Genomic DNA, 21504 nt, shown 5'->3' with positions numbered 1-21504 from the left:
TGAGTTTAATACAAAGATAATATTAACTCAATACTAAGCTGAATCTAACTATGTCTGAAAATAGCCTCTAACTGACTAGAAATGCTGGGACAGGCCCCAGCTAAGTCTAGCAAAACTGAAACTAAAGGACTAAAAATATTACTAAAAAGAGACTCATGACTATTGTCCTCGGAGAATGAGGGCTCACCACTGATTCTGCTGAACTGGAGATCGGGAACCGATTTAAGCGTGATCTGGATGTTGAGAACCTGAACCTATGTCACGAGAAGATGTAGCACATGTATGCGTCAGTACTTGAAAGGTACTGAGCATGCAGGATAGAGTAAAGTTGAAATAAGATATAACTGAACAAAGTAATAAAGCAATGAAATAATCTGAACATGATATAGATACTGAATACTGAGCTAACTGAATGCAATGACCAATTTATAACATGTTGAGACTGAATACTGAATATACTGATACATGGTCAATGCAATAGAATCTGACTGGACTGTGGGAGCTACTAACAACCGACATAAAACCACATGAGTTAAAGGTGGAGTCCGATGTATACGCCTCATCGAGAGGACCCAATACACCCGACCAAAGGTGTAGAGGCATGCTGGCGTGATCACTAACTGATATTGCCCACAGAGGGGACCTACACCTACGTGGCTCGTAGTTCTGGGATTATATGGGTACGTTGAACCTTAGTTCAACTCGATATTATGCTACTCCCAATAGATTAAGTGATTAACACATTATGACTGAATATATATAATACTGGATAACTCAAAACTGAACATGCAAAACTGACAATGCAACAATTAATCTGATAATGATGGATTCATAAATTGAGGCATGTATAATTGAATACTGAAATATCTGACCTAGCATGTGTAATTCAAGAACTAAAGAAATACATACCTAGGGTTCTGAAATTCATGCAATAAACTGAGAAATAACATAATAATTTGATTTGGAACATTTAAATAACTAATTCATGATGATCTGTTGAAATTCTAGAAACCCTAGGTCTGTTCATAATTATGGAATCAAGAAACTGACTGAATTCTAGGGACCTAATGGGCGAAAGGAACCCACTAGTGAAATTCCACATACCTGGTGACGAATTTCACGGAGAAATCCTTTGATTTCTGAGCTGGAACTGAAGAAAACTTGATGCGTTCTTGAACTAGGGTTCTTGACCTTTTTTCTCCTCGTACGCTATAAGTTTCTAAGTTTTGAATAATGATTTGATTTAGGTATGTTCTAGTTATGTTTCTAGGCTTAAACTGACTAAAACCTCATAATTTAGGGTCTAAACGACGTAGCTTTGGAGTCCAACAAAATAGGAAAAGACCAAAACGACTCTGCCCTATAATTTGCTGAAGTGACCTACGAACTGATCGACGATCCGTCGATGGATCCATGATCCATCCTGTCAGTTCATCGATGACTTCAGAGGCCAGGTTCTGAGGGCCTCGACCTACGGACTGATCGACGATTTGTCGATGGATCCACGATCCGTCAAGTCAGTCTGTGGGTCATGCCTTAGAATGGTTTTGTCTGAATTTCTGGGGATGGTTGCAGATGCGAACCACGGATCGCCATCACGGGTCGTGGGTCGCCCTACAGTCTGTGGGTAGCAAGAGTGAGTTGCACCTACAACTTCTGGAAATCTGCATTAAGTTATGTTTTTGGATACGGGGTGTTACAATATCGAGTTGAGCATGTTCTCTGGCGGAAATGATATGACATTTGTCCATGATCCTCGCAAAGGAAGAGACAAGCAAGAACGCAAAAGATGGAGCAAATTTGTGCCCAGAAATGACAACAAACAATCCATGAATGTTAATGTGTCGCCTACGAAGTTCTCCACGAATGAGGGCATGAAGCAAAATATGAGAACGACTTTCCAAGGACATTCAAATCAAACGTCAACACTAAGGGAGATGCAAGGGAAAAAAATATCCCTTCATGGATTCTGACGTTTCTGAAATTTTTGATGAGTTGCTCGAGTTAAAGCTCATTGACTTGCCAGAGATGAAGCGACCTGATGAAGTTGGAAAAGCTGATGACCCAAATTATTGCAAGTATCATAGACTTGTGAGTCATCCTCTTGAAAAATATTTTGTCTTCAAGGATAGAGTGATGTGATTGGTTCACGAAAAGAAAATTTTCCTTGATGATGAGGAGGCTAGTTCTAATCAGATCTTTATCACATTCGGCTCACTTGATCCGGTCCAAATATATATCTCTGAAAAGCATGAAGAAGAGCATTGGAGCAAGAAATTGATATAGATGGTGATGAAGGTTGGATTCTTGTGACTAGGTGAAGACGCAACAAGTCAAGCTTACGAAAAGAATCATTCGAGCAATCGATTATAAGGAAAATGGTGAAGAAATTGTAGAAGCAGAAATCAATCAAGCGCCCAAAAAGGGTAAAGGTAGAAGTGCATCACTACCAGAAACCCCAACGTCCTGTGACTCTAAAGGAATTCTTACCAAGTTCGTTCTGCACAAAGTCTACTCAAGACAATGTCGAGGCATCATGTTTCAGTGCTGATAAATAAGAAACAATAAGAATGTCCTGACAAAGAAGGAACAAATAGTGAATCCTCACCAAAAGTGTCTCTTAGTGACGAAGAAAAAACAAGGGAAATCTTGACAATGATGTCTTTTTCATATTCTGAAAAATCTATTGAACCTTCTTTCCTAGAAGCACATGCATGTGATACAAAAATCACATTTACATAAAATGATCTTCTATTTGGTGAAACACTACACAACCGTCCTTTGTATATGTTGGGTCACGTGTTAGAGAAGAATATAAATAGAATCTTAATAGATGAAGGATCTAGAGTCAACATTCTGCCTATCCACACATTGAAGGAACTCGGCATCATTATTGAACTGAAAGTCGTCTGTTGATACAAGGATTAAATCAAGGGGGACAGAGGTCCATAGGCTTTATTAAATTAGAATTCCACTTGGAAGATTTGCGATCAAGCGCATAGATGCATGTGATCGATGCAAAAACTTCATACAATATATTACTTGGCAGGCCTTGGGTACATGAGAATAGAATTGTCTCATCTTCTTACTATCAATGTTTGAAGGATCTTGCAGGAGGGATTGAAAGGAAGATAGTTGCAAATGATAATCCTTTCACCAAAGTTGAGACACACTTTGCCGATGCAAAATTCTATTTGAAGGGTTATGTTGTTAAAAGAACAAAATCTAATGATGTTAAGACAATAAAGTTTGATAAGATCACAAGCAAAAGAATCGATGCAGCTGTCAGAAAGGCAAAAGTTGACACTAAAGAACTTTGTCCCATTCTTAATGAAGGAAAGATCATGTCTTCGAAGAATCTGACTTTTGGACTTCGCTATGTTCCAAAAGTAAAGAAATAAGAAGGTCAAGAAAATGCATTGAGAGGGTTAACTCTTCCTATCAGACGGATCGATGCGATAAGCTTGTCTTTGAAATGTGGAGTCAACATTCTGCCTATCCACACATTGAAGGAACTCAACATCACGACTGAAGTGAAAGTCGTCTGTTGATACAAGGATTCAATCAAGGGGGACAGAGGTCCATAGGCTCTATTAAATTAGAAATCCACTTGGAAGATTTGCGATCAAACGCATGGATGTATGTGATCGATGCAAAAACTGCATACAATATATTACTTGGCAGGCCTTGGGTACATGAGAATAGAATTGTCTCATCTTCTTACTATCAATGTTTGAAGTATCTTGAAGGAGGGATTGAAAGGAAGAAAGTCGCAGATGATAATCCTTTCACCGAAGTTGAGACACACTTTGCCGATGCAAAATTCTATTTGAAGGGTTATGTTGTTAAACGAACAAAATCTAATGATGTTAAAACAATAAAGTCTGATAAGATCACAAGCAAAAGAATCGATCCAGCTGTCAGAAAGGCAAAAGTTGACACTAAAGAACTTTGTCCCATTCTTAATGAAGGAAAGATCATGTCTTCGAAGAAGCTGACTTTTGGACTTCGCTATGTTTCAAAAGTATAGAAAGAAGAAGGTTAAGAAAATTCATTGAGAGGGCCAACTCTTCCTATCAGACGGATTGATGTAATTGACATACAAACATCTAATGTAACAAAATATTGTGAAAATTTATGATTACTATCGAGATAAAATTCTCAACTCCTACTTGTACGTGAATCCCTAGTTTTCCCCCACAAATTTTCTCATCAATCATCTCAATTTGTTCTTTGTCTCATGGATGACTTTGTATTCCACATTAGTTAGTCTACTTGCCAAACACATTCTATCAAAAAAAAAAACTTCAACATACATGATTTCACAATACATTATGAGAATTAAGGTGATCAAGAAGTCAAATAAGAGATTGAACATACCAAAGAGAATTTAATTAGTGTCATCTAGGTTTCATATGTGAAGAGTGAAAAATTATAAATCAATTCACCTTTTGTCTTGAGATAAATCGCATTCCACATTCTTCAAATCTTATTTCTTATCTTCAAATCATGTCTATTATAATGACCAACTCTGGAAAAAAAATAAAAATATGTCAAACTAACAATCAAGTTAAAAACAAATATAGTAAACAAGTTACTACATGAAGAAAAAAAATTACACTTCCAATCTATATATAGTACAAAAATATAGAATATGAAAACACACAAAATTATTAAAATATAATTGCTCAAAGATAAATACATACTAATTAATATAATTGAAAATTTGGAAATTGTTGATGAAAAAAATGGAAAGAAAGAAAACATACAGCTAATCATTAATTTCACAATTAAGAAAAATTAAAATCACTTAATTAGTGCTAATATTTAGTCATTGGTTATTTAGGTAAAAGAAAACTTACAGCTAGCCAAATTAATGTTTCTTCTTGGTTAATTTTAGTTACCTCCAATTTAGCAGTAATTTAATTTAATTACATTAAGCAAAATTCACGTTCCTTTTTAAGTCAATGGTATACTCAAATTAATATTAATTTTTGGTTAGTTTTAGTTACTATCGATTTAGCAGTAACTTAATCAAATTAAACTAAGAAATTTAACGTTCCCTTTTTAGTCATTGTACATTTCTAGTCATTGTATCATTAGTTTTGGAAGAAATAAATGTTATGAAGGCTCATAATGAGGGAAGAGAATAATTTTACATATTTTTGAACAGAAAATGAAGGTAAAAATTAAAAATTTTGAAAAAATAAATAAATAGTGATACTGATCATTGAAGCATGCCACATCAGCGAGCTGATATTCACTTTATATATATATATATATATATATATATAGATTCATGAATATATTAGTCCAAATAAATCATGGATTAATATAATTGGACTAATTATTCAAGTCCAATAAATATGGATTTAATTAAAGACAAAATAAAAAGATTTGGGCTACAATATATAAACCCAATTTGCTAAGTCCAATGTCATATTATCCTAGAGGCCTATTCTTTTGGAGCTACATGGCAAATGATGTGGCATGCCAAGTCAAACAAGAAGCCAATAGAATCATGACATGTGTCAAAGATGACAAGACCGCTCCATAAAGCCCATATGCCACATCACTTAAATCTAATTGGCCGAAGGGAATTCTATTCCAATTGCAACTCCCCTATTCTAAAACTATAAATAGAGGTCCTCATAATTCAGAAAAGGAACCAAAAATTCTAAACAAGAAGCTAGAGACAATCTGTGGTACAAACGCCATAAAATTCTCTATAAAGCAACAAGTTTAAGAATTCAAGCATTCAAGTTCAAGAACGATCAAGATCAAGACCATCGGATTCAAGAACAAGCTCGAAGCCCTTGAATTCAAGTAAAAGTCAAGATCAACTTCATCGAAGATTCTCAAACAACCTTGAAACCTCTTGAATTTATATTTGAAAAGGCGAATTCAGAGGTATCATAGAGATTGTAACACTCGCACTTTGAAATAATAAATACAGTTGTTGATTATTGTTTTCTCGATGATTATTGTTTTCTCGATGCGAATTTTATTGTCTATAAATTCAGTCATGCCCAGTGGGACAATTTTTACCTCTCATCTCAACTTTTCAAGCATCAAAGAAAATCGAGATGACTTCCATGAAGAACAGCTCTCAATCAACTGCCTCTAAGGCTAGTAGCTCCAAATTCTCTATTGAAGTTGATGGAATTCTTGGTGTTACCTTTGAAAGTTTCGGAGCTGTTACAAGGAGCAAGGCTGCTACACTAGGACAAAAAGCACTTCAAGTGTCATCCGCATCAACTCCTATTTTTGGGTCTTTGACTCCAAAAGGAGCAAGTTCCTCCATAAATGCTTTAGAAGGAGGAAGATGTGTTGCTGAAAAGATCAAGAAGATATTGGCTCTACTTGAGAAATCTGGTTCCAAGACTAGGCAAGCACATGAAGGCCTAGGTTATAGCCAACCGCCGCCAATTCACATTTCCATAAGAAGGGCAAGCAATAACCATATAACTTTTGAAGATGATGTCACTACTTCCAACAAAAAGCCTTCCGTTTTTTATTGATTTGGAGAATCAACTGCAAGAGCTTTTGTGTTCAAGAGGTTAGGTTCGTTGAAGAAGAAGAATAAGAAGAATCTGAGAAGCTATCTAAAAGTGACAACGCTTGCTTCACCTATTATCCAAAAGGATTTCAAAAGTTTGATTCCTTCTAGAATAAGGCAATGAGTGGAACTTGTAGTTTGTTGTAAAGAGGAACTCAAGGCAAAAGCTCAAATTGTAGTGTACACCAAGGAGCTTCAGGAAGATGAAGGCTCCTCATATCATGTTACGATCCGAAATGAGCACGATGCCTTGCCTAAAATGAAGTTTGATGAAGAGTTGGAAGATATTGTTTGTTGTTGTCATATATCTGTCAATGACAATGAGCCTTTAGAAGAAGAAGATGCTAGAGATGGTCCACCAGAACTTGAAAAAGGAGTGAAGACCACAATAGATCCTTTAAAGGAAGTTAACCTTGGCACTGATAAAGACCCAAGGCCAACTTACTTGAGTGCCTTTCTAGAAGTTGATGAAGAAATTGCTTATATGAATATACTCAAGGAATATAGGGATGTCTTCATTTGGAGTTATAAAGAAATGCCTGGCTTGAACCCTAAAGTAACAGTCCATCAATTGGCAATCAAAAATGGTTCTCGTCTAATTAAGCAAGCTCAAAGACGTTTTAGGCCAGACTTAGTTCCGTTTATAGAAAATGAAGTTAACAAAATCATTAAGGCAGGCTTTATTCGTGAGGTCAAATATCCTACATGGATTTCAAGTATTGTTCCTGTGAGGAAGAAGAATGGTCAAATTTGAGTTTGTGTTGACTTTAGAGATCTCAATAATGCAGGTCCTAAAGATGAGTTCGCTCTTTCCATTCTGAAACTAATGATCGAGGCCACTACTGGTTATGAGGTGATTCCTTTCATGAATGGTTCTTCCAGCTATAATCAAATCCGCATGGCACCAAAAGATGAAGAACTCACCGCATTTTGCACACCTAAGGGTATCTATTGCTACAAAGTGATGCCATTTGTTTTAAAGAATGCTGGTGCCACATATCAAAGGGCTATACAAAATATATTTGATGACTTACTCCATAAAAATGTTGAATGTTATGTTGATGACTTGGTGGTAAAGTCGAGAAAGAGGGGTGATCATTTGAAAGACTTAAGAATGGTATTTGAGTTGCTCCGAAGATATCAACTAAGGATGAATCCATTGAAATATGCCTTCGGAGTTACTTTTGGCAAGTTCCTTGGCTTTATTGTGAGACATCGAGGAATTGAAATTGATCAAGCCAAAGTTGATGCAATATCGAAAATGCCTGAGCCTCAAAATATTCATGAGTTAAAAAGTCTCCAAGGAAAACTAGCCTACTTGAGGATGTTCATCTCGGATCTAGTGAGAAGATGTCAACCATTCGGTCATCTCATGAAAAAAGGTGCTCCTTTTAATTGGGACCAAACATGTAGCGATGCCTTTAAAATTATCAAATCATATATAGAGAAACCTCCAGTTTTGGCCGTCCATATACCTGGAAAGCCATTGATACTCTACATTGCAGCACAAGAAAGGTTCGTAGGAGCCCTGTTAGCTCAAGAGAATATTGAAGACAAAGAAAAATCTCTTTACTAATTGAGTAGGACGATGACACCAAATGAGCTGAACTATTCACCAATTGAAAAATTATGTTTATCGCTAGTCTTCTCAGTTCAAAAGATGAAGCATTATTTTCAAGCTCATGTTGTTCGTCTTATTTCTAGAGCAAATCCTATCAAGTTTTTTATGTCGAAACCTGTCCTTAGTAACCGACTAGCAAGATGGTACCTCAAATTCCAACAGTTTGAGATTGTGTACATCCCTCTGAAAGCTGGAAGGGACAAGCATTAGCAGATATCTTGGCAAACCATCCGATACCAGATGATTGGGAGTTAACTGATGACCTTTCTGATGAAGATGTGATGTCTATTGAAATTCAACTTCCTTGGAAAATATATTTTGATGGGACTGCACATCGTGGTGGAAGTGGCGCTTGCGTGGTGTTCATCACTTCACAAGAAGAGATTCTACCATTCTCATTTACTTTGAAGCAATGTTGATCCAATAATATCGCTGAATATCAAGCGTTGATACTTGGACTTGAAATGGTCGTCGACATGAAACAATTACACTTACAAGTCTTTGGTGACTCTCAGTTGGTGATCAATCAACTCTTGGGAAGTTGTGAAGTGAAGAAGCCCGAATTGCCTCCTTATCATGATTATGCTCAAAAGTTGATAGGATGGCTTAGAGATGTAACCCTTCAACATGTGCATAGAACGGAAAATAAGAAAGTTGATGCATTGGCTTCTCTAGCTTCAACGCTATCCCATCCTGATCAGGCGCAAGTTACTATTTGTCAAAAATGGATAGTACCACCGCTAAATAAGGAAGAATATATAGAAAATGAGCTTGAGCATATCGTCGTTGTTTTTGAAGTCGCGGACGAAGATTGGAGACAACCCATTATTGACTACATGTGTTATGGGATACTTCCGGAAAATCCAAGGAGAAGGACTAACATTCGCCGTCGTGCACCTCACTTCCTTTACTACAAGGACATTATATAGAAGATCATTTGAGGGAGTACTCTTACGTTGTTTAGGAGAGGAAGAAGCAGTCCAAGCTCTGCAAGAAGCACACTCGGGAATGTGTGGATCACATCAATCTGGACCGAAGCTCCACTTTCACATAAAGAGGATGGGGTATTATTGGGCAACCATGGTGAAGGATTTCTTATATTATGCTCGAAGGTGCAATGCTTGCCAATTTCATGCAAATTTCATACATCAGTCGCCCAAAGTATTACACCCAACTATTGCATCTTGGCCATTTGACGCTTGGGGATTGGATATTGTGGGACCACTACCAAAATCTTTTAGTGGACAGTTGTATATCTTGGCTGCAATAAATTACTTCTCAAAATGGGCTGAAGCTGTCGCTCTTAAAGATGTGAAGAAAGAGAATATTGCAAATTTTATTCGAGTGAATAGCATATATCGCTTTGGTATCCCTCGCTAGATAATAACGGAAAATGGCAAGCCATTTGATAACAAGTTAATGAACAAAATTTGTGACCTCTTTGGCTTCAAGCAACATAAATCTTCTATGTATCATGATGCCACCAATGGTCTTGCTGAAGCATCTAATAAGACTCTATGCAACCTCCTAAATAAAGTTGTCTTCAAGTCCAAACGGGATTGGCATGAAAGAATAGAAGAAGCTTTGTGGGCATATAGGACAATATACCGCACATCAACTCAAGCAACACCATATTCACTTACTTTTAGAGTTGAAGCAGTCCTGCCACTCGAGCATCAAATACCTTCCTTAAGGCTTGCTATTCGAGAAGGGCTCACTGAAGAAGAAAATGCTCGACTGCGTCTTGCTCCACTAGAAGCACTTGATGAAAAGAGTCTTCTACAAAATCTTGAATGTTATTAAGCTCGTCTATCTCGTGCTTTCAATAAGAATGTTTACTTGAGGTGCTTCCAAGTTGGAGACCAAGTTCTCGCGGTAAGAAGACCCATCATTACTTTGCACAAGTCTTAGGGCAAATTCACCTCAAAGTGGGATGGACCATATGTCGTACAAGAAGCATACTCACATGGTGCTTACAAGCTTGTTGAAGAAGATGGAATAAAGATCAGTCCTATTAATGCAAAATTCCTAAAGAGGTACTACCGCTGAAGTAAGATGCTCCTCCTTAAGGTACGAGCCTAAACTGCATGTCACTCCTGGTCCGCAAGAGTAAAAACTGAGCACAACACAAAAAAAAGAATCACTCACTCCCCCAGAACTACGTTGTGACTTGATCCTCTTCACTGAGGTACATAGGCGCTTAGAATATATCCTAAGTTCAGTTGCATGAGTGTAAAACAACCACATGTTCCTACTTGATCCCTCACATGAAAGTCAAAGCAATAAGTATTGTTATTTTGTCTTTTGTTTTATCAAACTTTAGACTTGTACGAAGTATTGATGGGTCAATGGAAAGGGGGGGGGACCCTTATAAAATATGAGCTTCTTTGACAGTAGGCTTGAAGTCTTTAAATTCAGACAAGTATGCGAGTTGAAGTCTTTAAATTCTTCAAGTATACAAGTTGAAGTCTTCAAATTCTATAAAATAACAAGACAAGTCCTACAAGTTTGCATGTTAGACTCTTAAATCAACCAAGTTTGCAAGTCAATGTCTTCGAATTCTATGAATTTACAAGTTAAGGTCCAAAAACTCGTTACGAGTTGAAGCATTAAATTCCACAAAATTCACAAGTCAAGTTTGAAGGTGCAAACTTAAAAATGTGGAACTTGCACTATATTCATTCTTATTGGCATGCAAAATATGGAATGACTTTGAATTACTAAAAGCTTACAATCAAGAATTAAAGAGCAAATTCAAATTGGAGAATGCAATAAAAATGCATGATATGAGGAAAAAAGGGAAAGAACTTCATTACTATAAATTGTCTAAAACATCAATCAAATGCTAAAGAAAATAAAAAAAGGGAAAGACAAAGAAAAGCCTAATCTAAGCGTAACTTGTAGTTGGTCAAATCTTGACGACTAGCCTCCAAGCACTCTTTTTTCTGTTCCAAACGAATTGAATCTTCGGGCGTTAATAAACTCATATTTTCATACAAGGATATCTCATCTTCTGTAGCTAAAATCTTGGCTTGGATCTCCTCAACATTCTTCTTAGTAGCTTCTAAAATAGCTTCAAGTCCTTCACGCTCTCCTTGTAAAGTTGCTAGCTTCCACTTAGCCTTCTTTGGCGATTTCTTGTTAGAAGAAACGTGTTTTGCCTTCTCACCCTCTTCTACTTTGAACAATTCAAGACGATCCTTAGCATTGGAAAGCAACTCCATCTTCTTATCTTCATGTGCCTTGTCAACAAAATTAGAGTGTTCTTGATCATAAGAAGTAGCATGATCAAAAAGAGAATCTACCAAGCTCTTCAATGGTGAAACATCTAATAATTTCATCTCACTCATCTCCTTGAAAATCTCACAAATATCATCTTCGTAAGATGAAATATTGTCTAGAGAAGTTCTAGAAAGTTTTCCACAAATCTCTTCCCAAAGACCCAAGATGTACTTCTTTTTGTGGTTGAACACAACACCTTTCCCTTCGAAGAAAGACAGAGCTCCATTACCCTTTGGAAGAACTCGAGAAAGCTCATTTGAATTAGGAGCAACCCTTTTAAAGTTTGGTCACAAGAAGCAAATGATGTCTTTTGTTCTTGCTCGATATTTGAAATTGATTTTGCCTTAGACCTTGATATTGCAGTAGACTCATCGCTAACTTATGGCCTTTCACGTGGTGATCCTAGTGAATGTCCGGTAGTGTTGACCTACAAGCGAAATGGGTTGGTTAGCAAAGTCATTTTATTCAAGATAAAAAAAAAATTGTGTCACTCTGAATTGTCAATGATCTTGAAGGACTATCGACATTTGGACTTCTACATCAACAACATCAGCCCCAGATGATTCAACCCTTTGCATCTTCCAACATCGATCCTTGCTATTTTTGCTTGTTTCTTGAAAAGCCCATTTACTAGAGAAAAGAATTTGGGGACATTTCTCTTTATCAGTAAAAGTACGAACTACTTCTTTCATAGATGCCTTAGAGGAGTTAAGCTTCTTACTTTGATGTTCGGGAGCAAGTGGTGTCTTGACTTTTGAAAGTGTCTTCTCGATATCTTGACTCTTTTCTTCTAAAAGTGTAACAAAGTTTGACATAACTTTCTCCATCAAAACGTCCAAAATTATCCTCAAGAAACATTCCATGGGATCTCTCCCACCAAGATGAATATCGGGTAGTGTAAAGCTTCTTTGCAGAAGTTATCGCAGGAGGAAATGTCGCTTTAGACATAGTTGCACGTGATATGCAAATGTGCCAATATCTGAGGCCTTCATCAACCAACACAACACGAATATCATTTTCTGAATAGCTAGGAATATCTTGATGGAAACCAAATTGACGACTAAATCAGTGCGGACTATATGGCTCAATGACAAAGGAATCTCCCCTCCTTAATGGAAGATAATTAAAACGAAGGCTCATACAATAAGATAACTCTAACTATGGTGCTTTGCCATCATCAATATAATAAGTTGGGTGAGGCCTACTAAGCATGGTTGCATTCCATACAATGCTTTCCCCCCGATGAACATGCTTTCTTGCCTCATCTTTGTCAAAATACTTTACAGCACCTTCCCCAGAATATACCACCATTTGTGGTAGAGAAGGTCCACTAGTAAGCGGCTAGTGTGTCTTGAGATAATAAGCAAGCCAACCAAACATAGTGAATGGGAAAACAAACTCTTATATGTCTAACTGTTAAGAATTTGAAATTTTGTTTAAGCCATGATATATGCTCGCTAAGACCGGAACTGTAAGGCTAACCCTTCGACCGCTCGCCATTAAGCTTGCCATCTTGAAAGTTTCAGGCCGAATGAAATTCCCTTCTTCAGACGGAAACACAAAGGCACACAACTAACATGACAAAAAGGTCGTCAGATAAGTCTCATATTTTTTGTGTTTCGCTCCAAGCTTAGAAAATACCATCTCTTGAGCACTTAATCATGTGTTTATCTCAGTAGGTATCTCACTTGTTGGATTATGTGTAGGTGACAGATGTCGAGATTTCTTCTTTTTCCTTGGGGAGATAACTTATATTTGAGATATTTCTTGCACCAAAATTGTATCCATTCACTAAAAGGGACCCCTATATTACCATTATTTTCCTCTTTAAGATGATGAAAGGCAGCAAACATATACTCACAAGTTTGGGGGAGAAATCTTTCCCTCTTATCATCAAAACCTGTAAGTTTTGTGGCATTAGGTATCACTTATTGGTAAGGGACTCCGCTAATTGGCATGCCACCAAGAATATGAAAATCCCAAAGAGATATGGATGTTTCTCCGGTAGATGTAAGTAATGTATTTGTTTGGGGGCACCAAGCCTCACAAAAGGCTTGTATAATAATGGAGTTCCGATCATAATTAAGTAAAAAGAGAAGCAAATACAATATCACAAATATAAGCGTTATTTAGACTTTACCCATTTTTGCTTAAGACATCTTTTGTCCATTCCTAGTATCTTGGAATGCAATGATATTCAACTTCAAGCACAATGTTGTCCCTCCAACGCAGTTCCTCTTGAATCATGCGGCGACCTAAATTTGAAAGAGTGCATACGATATTTGTACCTTGAGATTTGGTTGCTCAAGATACCATACTTTGGAGGTTTTATTAGATTTGTGATTGAATTCAGAAGTCCAACTTCTTATATGAAGCGTGTTCTTCAATTGTGGCCATGGATCAACATAACGACCAACTAAAGAATTTTGGACCAAAAGCTTAGTCTCCACCGTGCTACCCTCCGTTCCAATGATGAGATATTTGAGTTTAGAAGATGGGCAAGTATAATCATTGAATAAAATCATTTTTCAAACTACAAAAAAAAGGGAGTGTTAATATTTATTTATGATGATGCACGAAAGAAGATAAAACTTGAAAAAAAAAGGTAGTTAAGAAGGGGAAAATAATTTAAGCATTAGGGATCTTGAAATGCCTCAAGATTAGTGTTCTTCAAGGGGGGACGTCAAACACATCCCTTAACACCTTATGCTTAAGTATTTGGACCTTGTAAAGCCACGAGATTAGTGTTTTTCAAGGCGAGGACGTTAAACACGTCCCTTCACACCTTATGCTCAAGTATTCGGGATTTAGTAAAGCCTCAAGTTAGTGATCTTCAAGGCGGGGACGTTAAACACATCCCTTCACACCTTATGCTTAAGTATTTGGGACCTTGTAAAGCCTCGAGATTAGTGTTTTTCAAGACGGGGACGTTAAACACATCCCTTCACACCTTATGCTCAAGTATTCAGAATTTAGTAAAGTCTCAAGTTAGTGATCTTCAAGGTGGGGACGTTAAACACATCCTTTCACACCTTATGCTTAAGTATTTGGGACCTGGTAAAGCCTCAAGATTAGTGTTTTTCAAGGCGGGGACGTTAAAGACATCCCTTCACACCTTATGCTCAAGTATTCAGAATTTAGTAAAGCCTCAAGGTAGTGAGATTCAAGGCGGGGACGTTAAACACATCCCTTCACACCTTATGCTCAAGTATTTGGAATTTAGTAAAGCCTCAAGTAAGTGATCTTCACGGCGAGGACGTTAAACGCATCCCTTCACACCTTATGCTTAAGTATTCAGAATTTTGTAAAGCTTCAAGTTAGTGATCTTCAAGGCAGGGATGTTAAATACATCCGTTCACACCTTATGCTTAAGTATTCGGAATTTTGTAAAGCCTCAAGTTAGTGATCTTCAAGGAGGGGACGTTAAATACATCCGTTCACACCGTATGCTTAAGTATTCGGAATGTTGTAAAGCCTCAAGCTAGTGATCTTCAAGGCGGGGACGTTAAACACATCCCTTCACACCTTATACTCAAGTATTCAGAATTTTGTAAAGCCTCAACTTAGTAGTTTTCAAGGTGGGGACGTTAAACACATCCCTTCACACCTTATGTTCAAGTATTCGGAATTTAGTAAAGCCCCAAGTTAGTGGTCTTCAAGGCGGGGACGTTAAACACATCCCTTCACATCTCACGATCAAACTCTTGTATTGTGATAAAGCTCTCCATTGTTTAGCCTCCGCAAAATATAAATATTATTTATGTTTGTCTCTGAAAAGAAAGACACAAAAAAGAGGAAGAATACACAAAAAAAAAAAAAGGGAATAAAGCAAAAAACACGTACCTTGATAAATGCTCGTGGAAGCTCCAACGATATGCAAGAAAACTTGTAATTGCTGATGTTGAGAATAAAAAATAATAATAAGAGCAAGCCTCCTTTTATAGATGATAAGAGGCGGTGAGAAGATCCTCTCCTATCTTAACTATAATTCTTCTTTAGTTAGGATAAGGAAATTTTTTTATTATTATTATTTTCTTTTTCTATCTTAATTCACCTTCAATTAGGATTTTACGTTGAATTTGGTAAGAATTGGAAAGGACAAAAAATAAAGGAAGTGCAAATCTAGTTTAAAAAGTGGCACTGGCAGCTTGAGTTAAAGACTTAAAAGTGAAGTCTTCTTAATTACTCAAATATAATATATATATATATATATATATATATATATATATATATATATATATATATATATATATATATCTAATTATGATGGAGCAATAATATATTAATTAAATATATTTATGGTTAACTTTAAAATACACGATACACAATTATTGTGTAATTAATACTTCAAGCCTAGTCTTCAAAAGATAAACTATTTTGACAAGACTTGAAGCAGGGGACATTTGTAATCATTTAAAATTTATTAAACATAAATTTATAAAATGATTTGGATTAAATTAAATTCATGAATATATTAGTCCAAATAAATCATGGATTAATATAATTGGGTTTATTATTCAAGTCCAATAAATATGGATTTAATTAAAGTTGAAATTAATTGATTTGGGCTACAATAGATGAGCCCAATTTGCTAAGTCCAATGTCATCTTATCCTAGAGGCCCATTCTTTTGATGTCACGTGACAAATGACGTGGCATGCCAAGTCAAACAAGAAGCCAATAGGATCATGACATGTGTCAAAGATGACAAGCCCGCTCCATAAGCCCATAGGCCACGCCACTTAAATCTGATTGGTCGAAGGGAATCCTGTTCTAATCGCAACTCTCCTATTCTAAAACTATAAATAGGGGTCCTCATAATTCAGAAAAGGGACCGAAAATTCTAAACAAAAAGCTAGAAAAAATTTGTGGTACAAACGCGATAAAATTCTCTATAAAGCTACAAGTTTAAGAATTCAAGCATTCAAGTTCAAGAGTGATCGAGATCAAGACCATCGGATTCAAGAACAAGCTTGAAGCCCTTGAATTCAAGTAAAAGTCAAGATCAAGATAAAGTTCAAGTTCAAATTCATCGGAGATTCAAGAACAAGCTTTCAAGCCCTTGAATTTATGTTTGAAAAGACGAATTCAGAGGAATCATAGAGATTGTAACATTCGCACTTTGAAATAATAAATACGATTGTTGCATAATTTTCCGTTCTTGATTATTGTTTTCTCGACGCGAATTTTATTGTCTACAATGTGTTAGGGACAAATATTGATTCAACTCTTGGTATACTTTTCTATAACTTGAAACTTAATGTATTCTTGAAAATTTAATATTTTGTCACTCTATGATAATCTTTATATAATCGAAAAGATATGTAACACATCAAATTACTAATGACATTATGATTTCTTATAAATATACATTTTATTTTTTATGTTATGTTTTTCAATTCTTTTATTTCTATTGCAAAGTATGATCTCTAATATAATGTTATATAATCAACTTAATTTATTATTCTTGAGATGTTGAACTTAAGATAATTATTTCTTAATGTATACCTATGTTGAAACATAATTCAAGTATTTTACTTACTTTTATGCGTCACAAATATATTTTAAATTATTTGTGTTACAAATCAAGTGATTTATACATAAACAAAGTCATGTAATTTATAATGAATAAAGTTTAATGTTACTTTGATTGAACTAATATTATTGTTATAAAATTGATTGAATTTAATAAGAAACCACGATAATCAATTTACTGAAAATTTTTGGATTAACATTTTATGTTTTTTTTTAGGGATAAGGGTCTGAAAAATACCCCAACTTTGGTCGGATTTGTTGTTGCGATACTAAACTTTCATAAGGACTTATTATCTCCCTAGACTATTTAATATCGTATTTTTTACCCCCTGAACTATGTAATAGTGTATTTTAAAGGTGTATATGTGTCCAAGTGGACACATTGCTATTTACAATTTTGCATTATTTTTTATGTCCACGTGGGCAAATATATATGTTTAAAATATGGTATTAAATAGTCTAGGAAGGTAATCAGTCCTCATGAAAGTTTAGTATCGCAATAGCAAATCCGACCAAAGTTAGGGTATTTTTTAGACCCTTATCCCTTTTCTTTATCGACAATGTTCAACGAAAATTACAATTTGAAAATATCTTTCTAGCAATTTTTTGAACATACAACATTAAGACCGTGACTTGATTTGTATTTTTTTTTTCTTATACACTATTTTTAAAAAAATAGTCAATTAAGAAATCAATTATCCAAAAATTATATATTTAATTATGTGCGAAGCGCGGATGAGTACACTAGTTCCTAATAATACAAAATAAACATAAAAAAGACAGTAACCCTCATATTTTATAGTTACAAATTCCTAATTGTACAATTTCATTTTCAACTTTTCACTTTTTTTCCCTCTCCTTTTTGTGATACTCATAACACTTTTTGTTTTCATCCAATATATGTTCCAGCACCACCTTAGGCATTTACACTTTGTTTATCACTTCAAGGATGGATTGGTTCAAAAAATTAGTTTATTTTTTAAAAGAATTTTGGTTTGTAATGTGCTAGTCAAGAAAAGGGATAAAAGTCACAATAGGAGAAAACTAGGATCACCTAATGATGAGTTGCTATTGGATGTCGATTTCCTCCTATTGGTGAATTGATAGTTGTGATTCTGGGAGGTGGTCCTTCCTTGGTGTTTCTGGGCCATCTAACTCCAGAGAAACAACAACCTCTTCAATAAAAAGGAGGACAACATTCCATTCAATAATGTGATCAATCAAGCCTCTGAATTCCAACTTCCAATCAAAGATCACCACTAGGTCAAGAAGGATAACCAATTTATCATTGTTAAATGGGATCCCCCACACCAGGCAGATTCAAGTTGAACACGTATGGAGCAGTGAAAATGACTCTTGAACCAGGGGCCATGGAGGTGTAATCTGATATCATGGGGGGGGGGGGGGGGGGGGGGACTGAATAATTGGTTTCATCAGTAGGGAAGATCATATCAATCCTATCCTAGACAAAATCAGAGCCCTCAGACAAGGTCTTCTTATGGCCATGGAATTTAAAATACATTCCCTAGACATAAATACTGATTCCACAAAGATGATAAATTTACTAGAGCATGAAAACCACCCCTATACTAACTTAATCTCTTAATGCAGGTCATTGATAGAGAAGCTGAGAGAAACAATGTCAACACATATATTTAGAGAGCAGAACAAGGTGGCATACATGGTTAGTAAAGAAGGCCTCAAATGCAGTACTTTTGGAAAATTGACCTATTTGATAGTTCCTCCACTGTTTGCAAAGGATGCAACTTGGGCAGAAATTTCAGGAACTATGTACTCAAGGAAACTTAATCCTAATATTAGCAGTGTAATTGGCCATACCACGGCCCAAAACTCTAACTACGCTACAACTAGCAGTATATTTGCCTCTAATTAAGTTTTAATATAAATATCCTTTTTATCGAAAAAAAATATGTGAGGAGATTGAAAAATGACTAAGCAACCTTTACCTCAAGCTCCTCACGTTACGACTTTTATATATATATATATATATGTATATATATATACTCACTCCGTCCCATTTTATGCGACACTTTTCAAATTTCGAAATTCAAACAAGTCTATCTTTGACCGTAAAATTTTTCATAGATCTTTTAAATATTTTGAATTATCAATTATTGTGACTTATAGTAATTTTTACGTAGTTTACAAATATATAAATTTCATTTCAAAAAAATTGTTAATTCCATGCGCAAATTCCCGATCAAACTTAAACTGTTTGACCCTCGAAAAATGAAAAGTGTCACATAAATTGGGACAGAGGGAGTATATATAAAGATAGTAACATATAATAAATAAAAGGGAAAAGGGTAAAAAATACCCCTCAACTTTGTTTTATTGATTGACTATGCCCTTACCGTTAAAGTGAAGTTAGTGTTACCCCTACCGTTACTTATTTTACCATATATACCCCTCATTTGCCTCAAATCAACTTAAATTAATACGTAGAGTAAACTATACAGAGATAACATTGACTTACAAACTTTGAATTTGCAAAGGTATGATCATGAATTTATATTAACGTTTTCCATCAGTGTGTGAAAATTGAAATGAACTAAAAAAATGAAAGGGCAAATGAAACAAATTAACGAACTAGGATTTCAAATATATTATAATGAAGTACTACAGTTATGGGTATCGGTTTTTTTTTAACAAAAATAATTTAGTGATCGAATTGAACTGATTATTAGATTTCTTTTTAAAAAATAGAAGTTTAATTTTATATAAATTTATAATTGTATAGAATACTTTTTAAAATTTATAAAAATAAATAAATAAATTGACAGAATCGTACTAAATATATTTAAAGATATTTTAAAAATATACAGTCTAATTAATAACTATATCTATAGAGCCCATATTTTTAAACTACTCCCATATTGTCTTTTTTCACAAGAGATCTTATACACTTACTGTACAAATGTATAGACTTGTATATACATGTATAATAGTGTATAAATATGTGCGTATACACTTTCATACTGTTATACATAATTAAACAACACACACATACAAATGTATATATATATATAGATATATATACTCTCTCTTACAGTATCATTGACTAATGAGTCATTTCTAAATAAGAAACCTTAACTTTAATGATACTCTTATAGTATCATTGACTAATTAGTAAGGTGTGAACAAGAAATCTTAAACAACACACACTTTATTATAATTATTTAGTGTTCCCTATTTTTAAGGAATGAAAAAATATTCCTTAGTTAACTCATTAAGAAATGGTACACCCACTTTTAAGAAAGAATTTATATATATATAGAGAGAGAGAGAGAGATATTTAGTATCAGTTAAACGAAACTATCAACTTTAATAATATAGCACAACAATATATATATATATATATATATAGATTTAGTATCAGTTAAGCAAAATTATTAGTTGAGGCATTTATTATAATTATTTAGTGTTCCCTATTTTTAAGGAATGAAAAAAAATTCCTTAGTTAACTCATTAAGAAATGGTACACCCACTTTTAAGAAAGATTTTTTTTTTTCCTAATTAACTCATTAAAAAAATTGTGACTACTTTTAACTTTTAAGGCATGAAAATATATTAATGAAAAAAATTAACGACTACTAATTACCAGATAATTGAAGATAAATAGTTAAATAATAATAATAAAAGCAACCATTTTTATTAGAAACTGCAATACGTATTCATAAATTATATTTGTTTGTATACATAAGAATATTAACAACAATTATAATTGCAATTACATAATAAATACATGAAAATTTAATATACTATATGTATACAAAAAAATTCATAAATTGACGTATAAATTTAGTTGATGTATACATCAATTTTAGTATGTATAGATAAACTATATTTTGTTTATATACATAAAAATATTAACAGTAATTATAGTGGTAACTATATAATGTATGGATAAAGAGATTAATATAATATATGTATACAAAAAAAAAAATCATGTAATATAGTTTATGTGTACTGTAACTGCAATATGTATACATTGGTTCATATTTATTTTCATATCATTGATCCATATTCACTTAACAAATTTGTATACAATTTCAGTTGGAAATTGTATTCATTAGTCGAAGTGTATTCTTAAATTTTTTCTTTTACAATTTATGTTCAGACTTGAAAATATTATTTTTTTGGTAACTTATCTTTTATTATTAGATAGTTAATGAAGAAAAAAATGATTTGACATTTCTTAAAAGAAAATGAGGAATTATGAGACATTAAAGGGACAAAGTATAAAATAAAAGATTTAAAGGGGATAAATTGAACAAACAAGACAAAATTATATGTATACATAATATATTTATATAATATAAAGAAGAAATATAGACAAGGAGATGTGACACCTTTTATCGCTTTATTTGTGTTTATCCTTTTTCTTTTTTTTTGACCTTTTTTCTTAAGATTAATTATTTTATTATAAAAATAAATTACTTAATTTATTACAGGAAAATATTTTATTTATGTTGGAACATTTATAA

General features: G+C 34.3%; 1 protein-coding gene and 1 pseudogene across 1 annotated transcript; one reads left to right on the top strand and one right to left on the bottom strand.

The window, feature by feature from the left end:
• Window positions 1-6086: 6086 nt before the first annotated feature.
• LOC125809066 (uncharacterized) lies at window positions 6087-9560 on the top strand. Its single transcript, XM_049488737.1, has 7 exons — window positions 6087-6408; window positions 6697-7302; window positions 7348-7503; window positions 8005-8074; window positions 8371-8539; window positions 8696-8887; window positions 8979-9560. The coding sequence occupies exons 1-7, from the start codon at window positions 6087-6089 to the stop codon at window positions 9558-9560; spliced, it is 2097 nt and encodes a 698-aa protein (XP_049344694.1).
• Window positions 9561-11062: 1502 nt separating this feature from the next.
• LOC125809065 (uncharacterized) lies at window positions 11063-12410 on the bottom strand (annotated as a pseudogene).
• Between the last annotated feature and the right edge of the window lie 9094 nt (window positions 12411-21504).

Source organism: Solanum verrucosum, unplaced genomic scaffold, assembly GCF_900185275.1.
Source record: "Solanum verrucosum unplaced genomic scaffold, falcon-dt-bn FXZP01000296.1, whole genome shotgun sequence".
In the NCBI taxonomy this organism is placed as follows: domain Eukaryota; kingdom Viridiplantae; phylum Streptophyta; class Magnoliopsida; order Solanales; family Solanaceae; genus Solanum; species Solanum verrucosum.
This window is presented reverse-complemented; position numbering and strand designations above follow the sequence as displayed.

Excerpts from the sequence above, each read along its gene's own strand:
- LOC125809066 (XM_049488737.1), top strand. The coding sequence starts at position 6,087 with ATGACTTCCATGAAGAACAGCTCTCAATCAACTGCCTCTAAGGCTAGT. Across the intron at positions 8,075-8,370 it reads TACATTGCAGCACAAGAAAG|CTGGAAGGGACAAGCATTAG; the intron begins GTTCGTAGGAGC and ends TCCCTCTGAAAG. Across the intron at positions 8,540-8,695 it reads GTGGAAGTGGCGCTTGCGTG|TTGGTGATCAATCAACTCTT; the intron begins GTGTTCATCACT and ends GGTGACTCTCAG.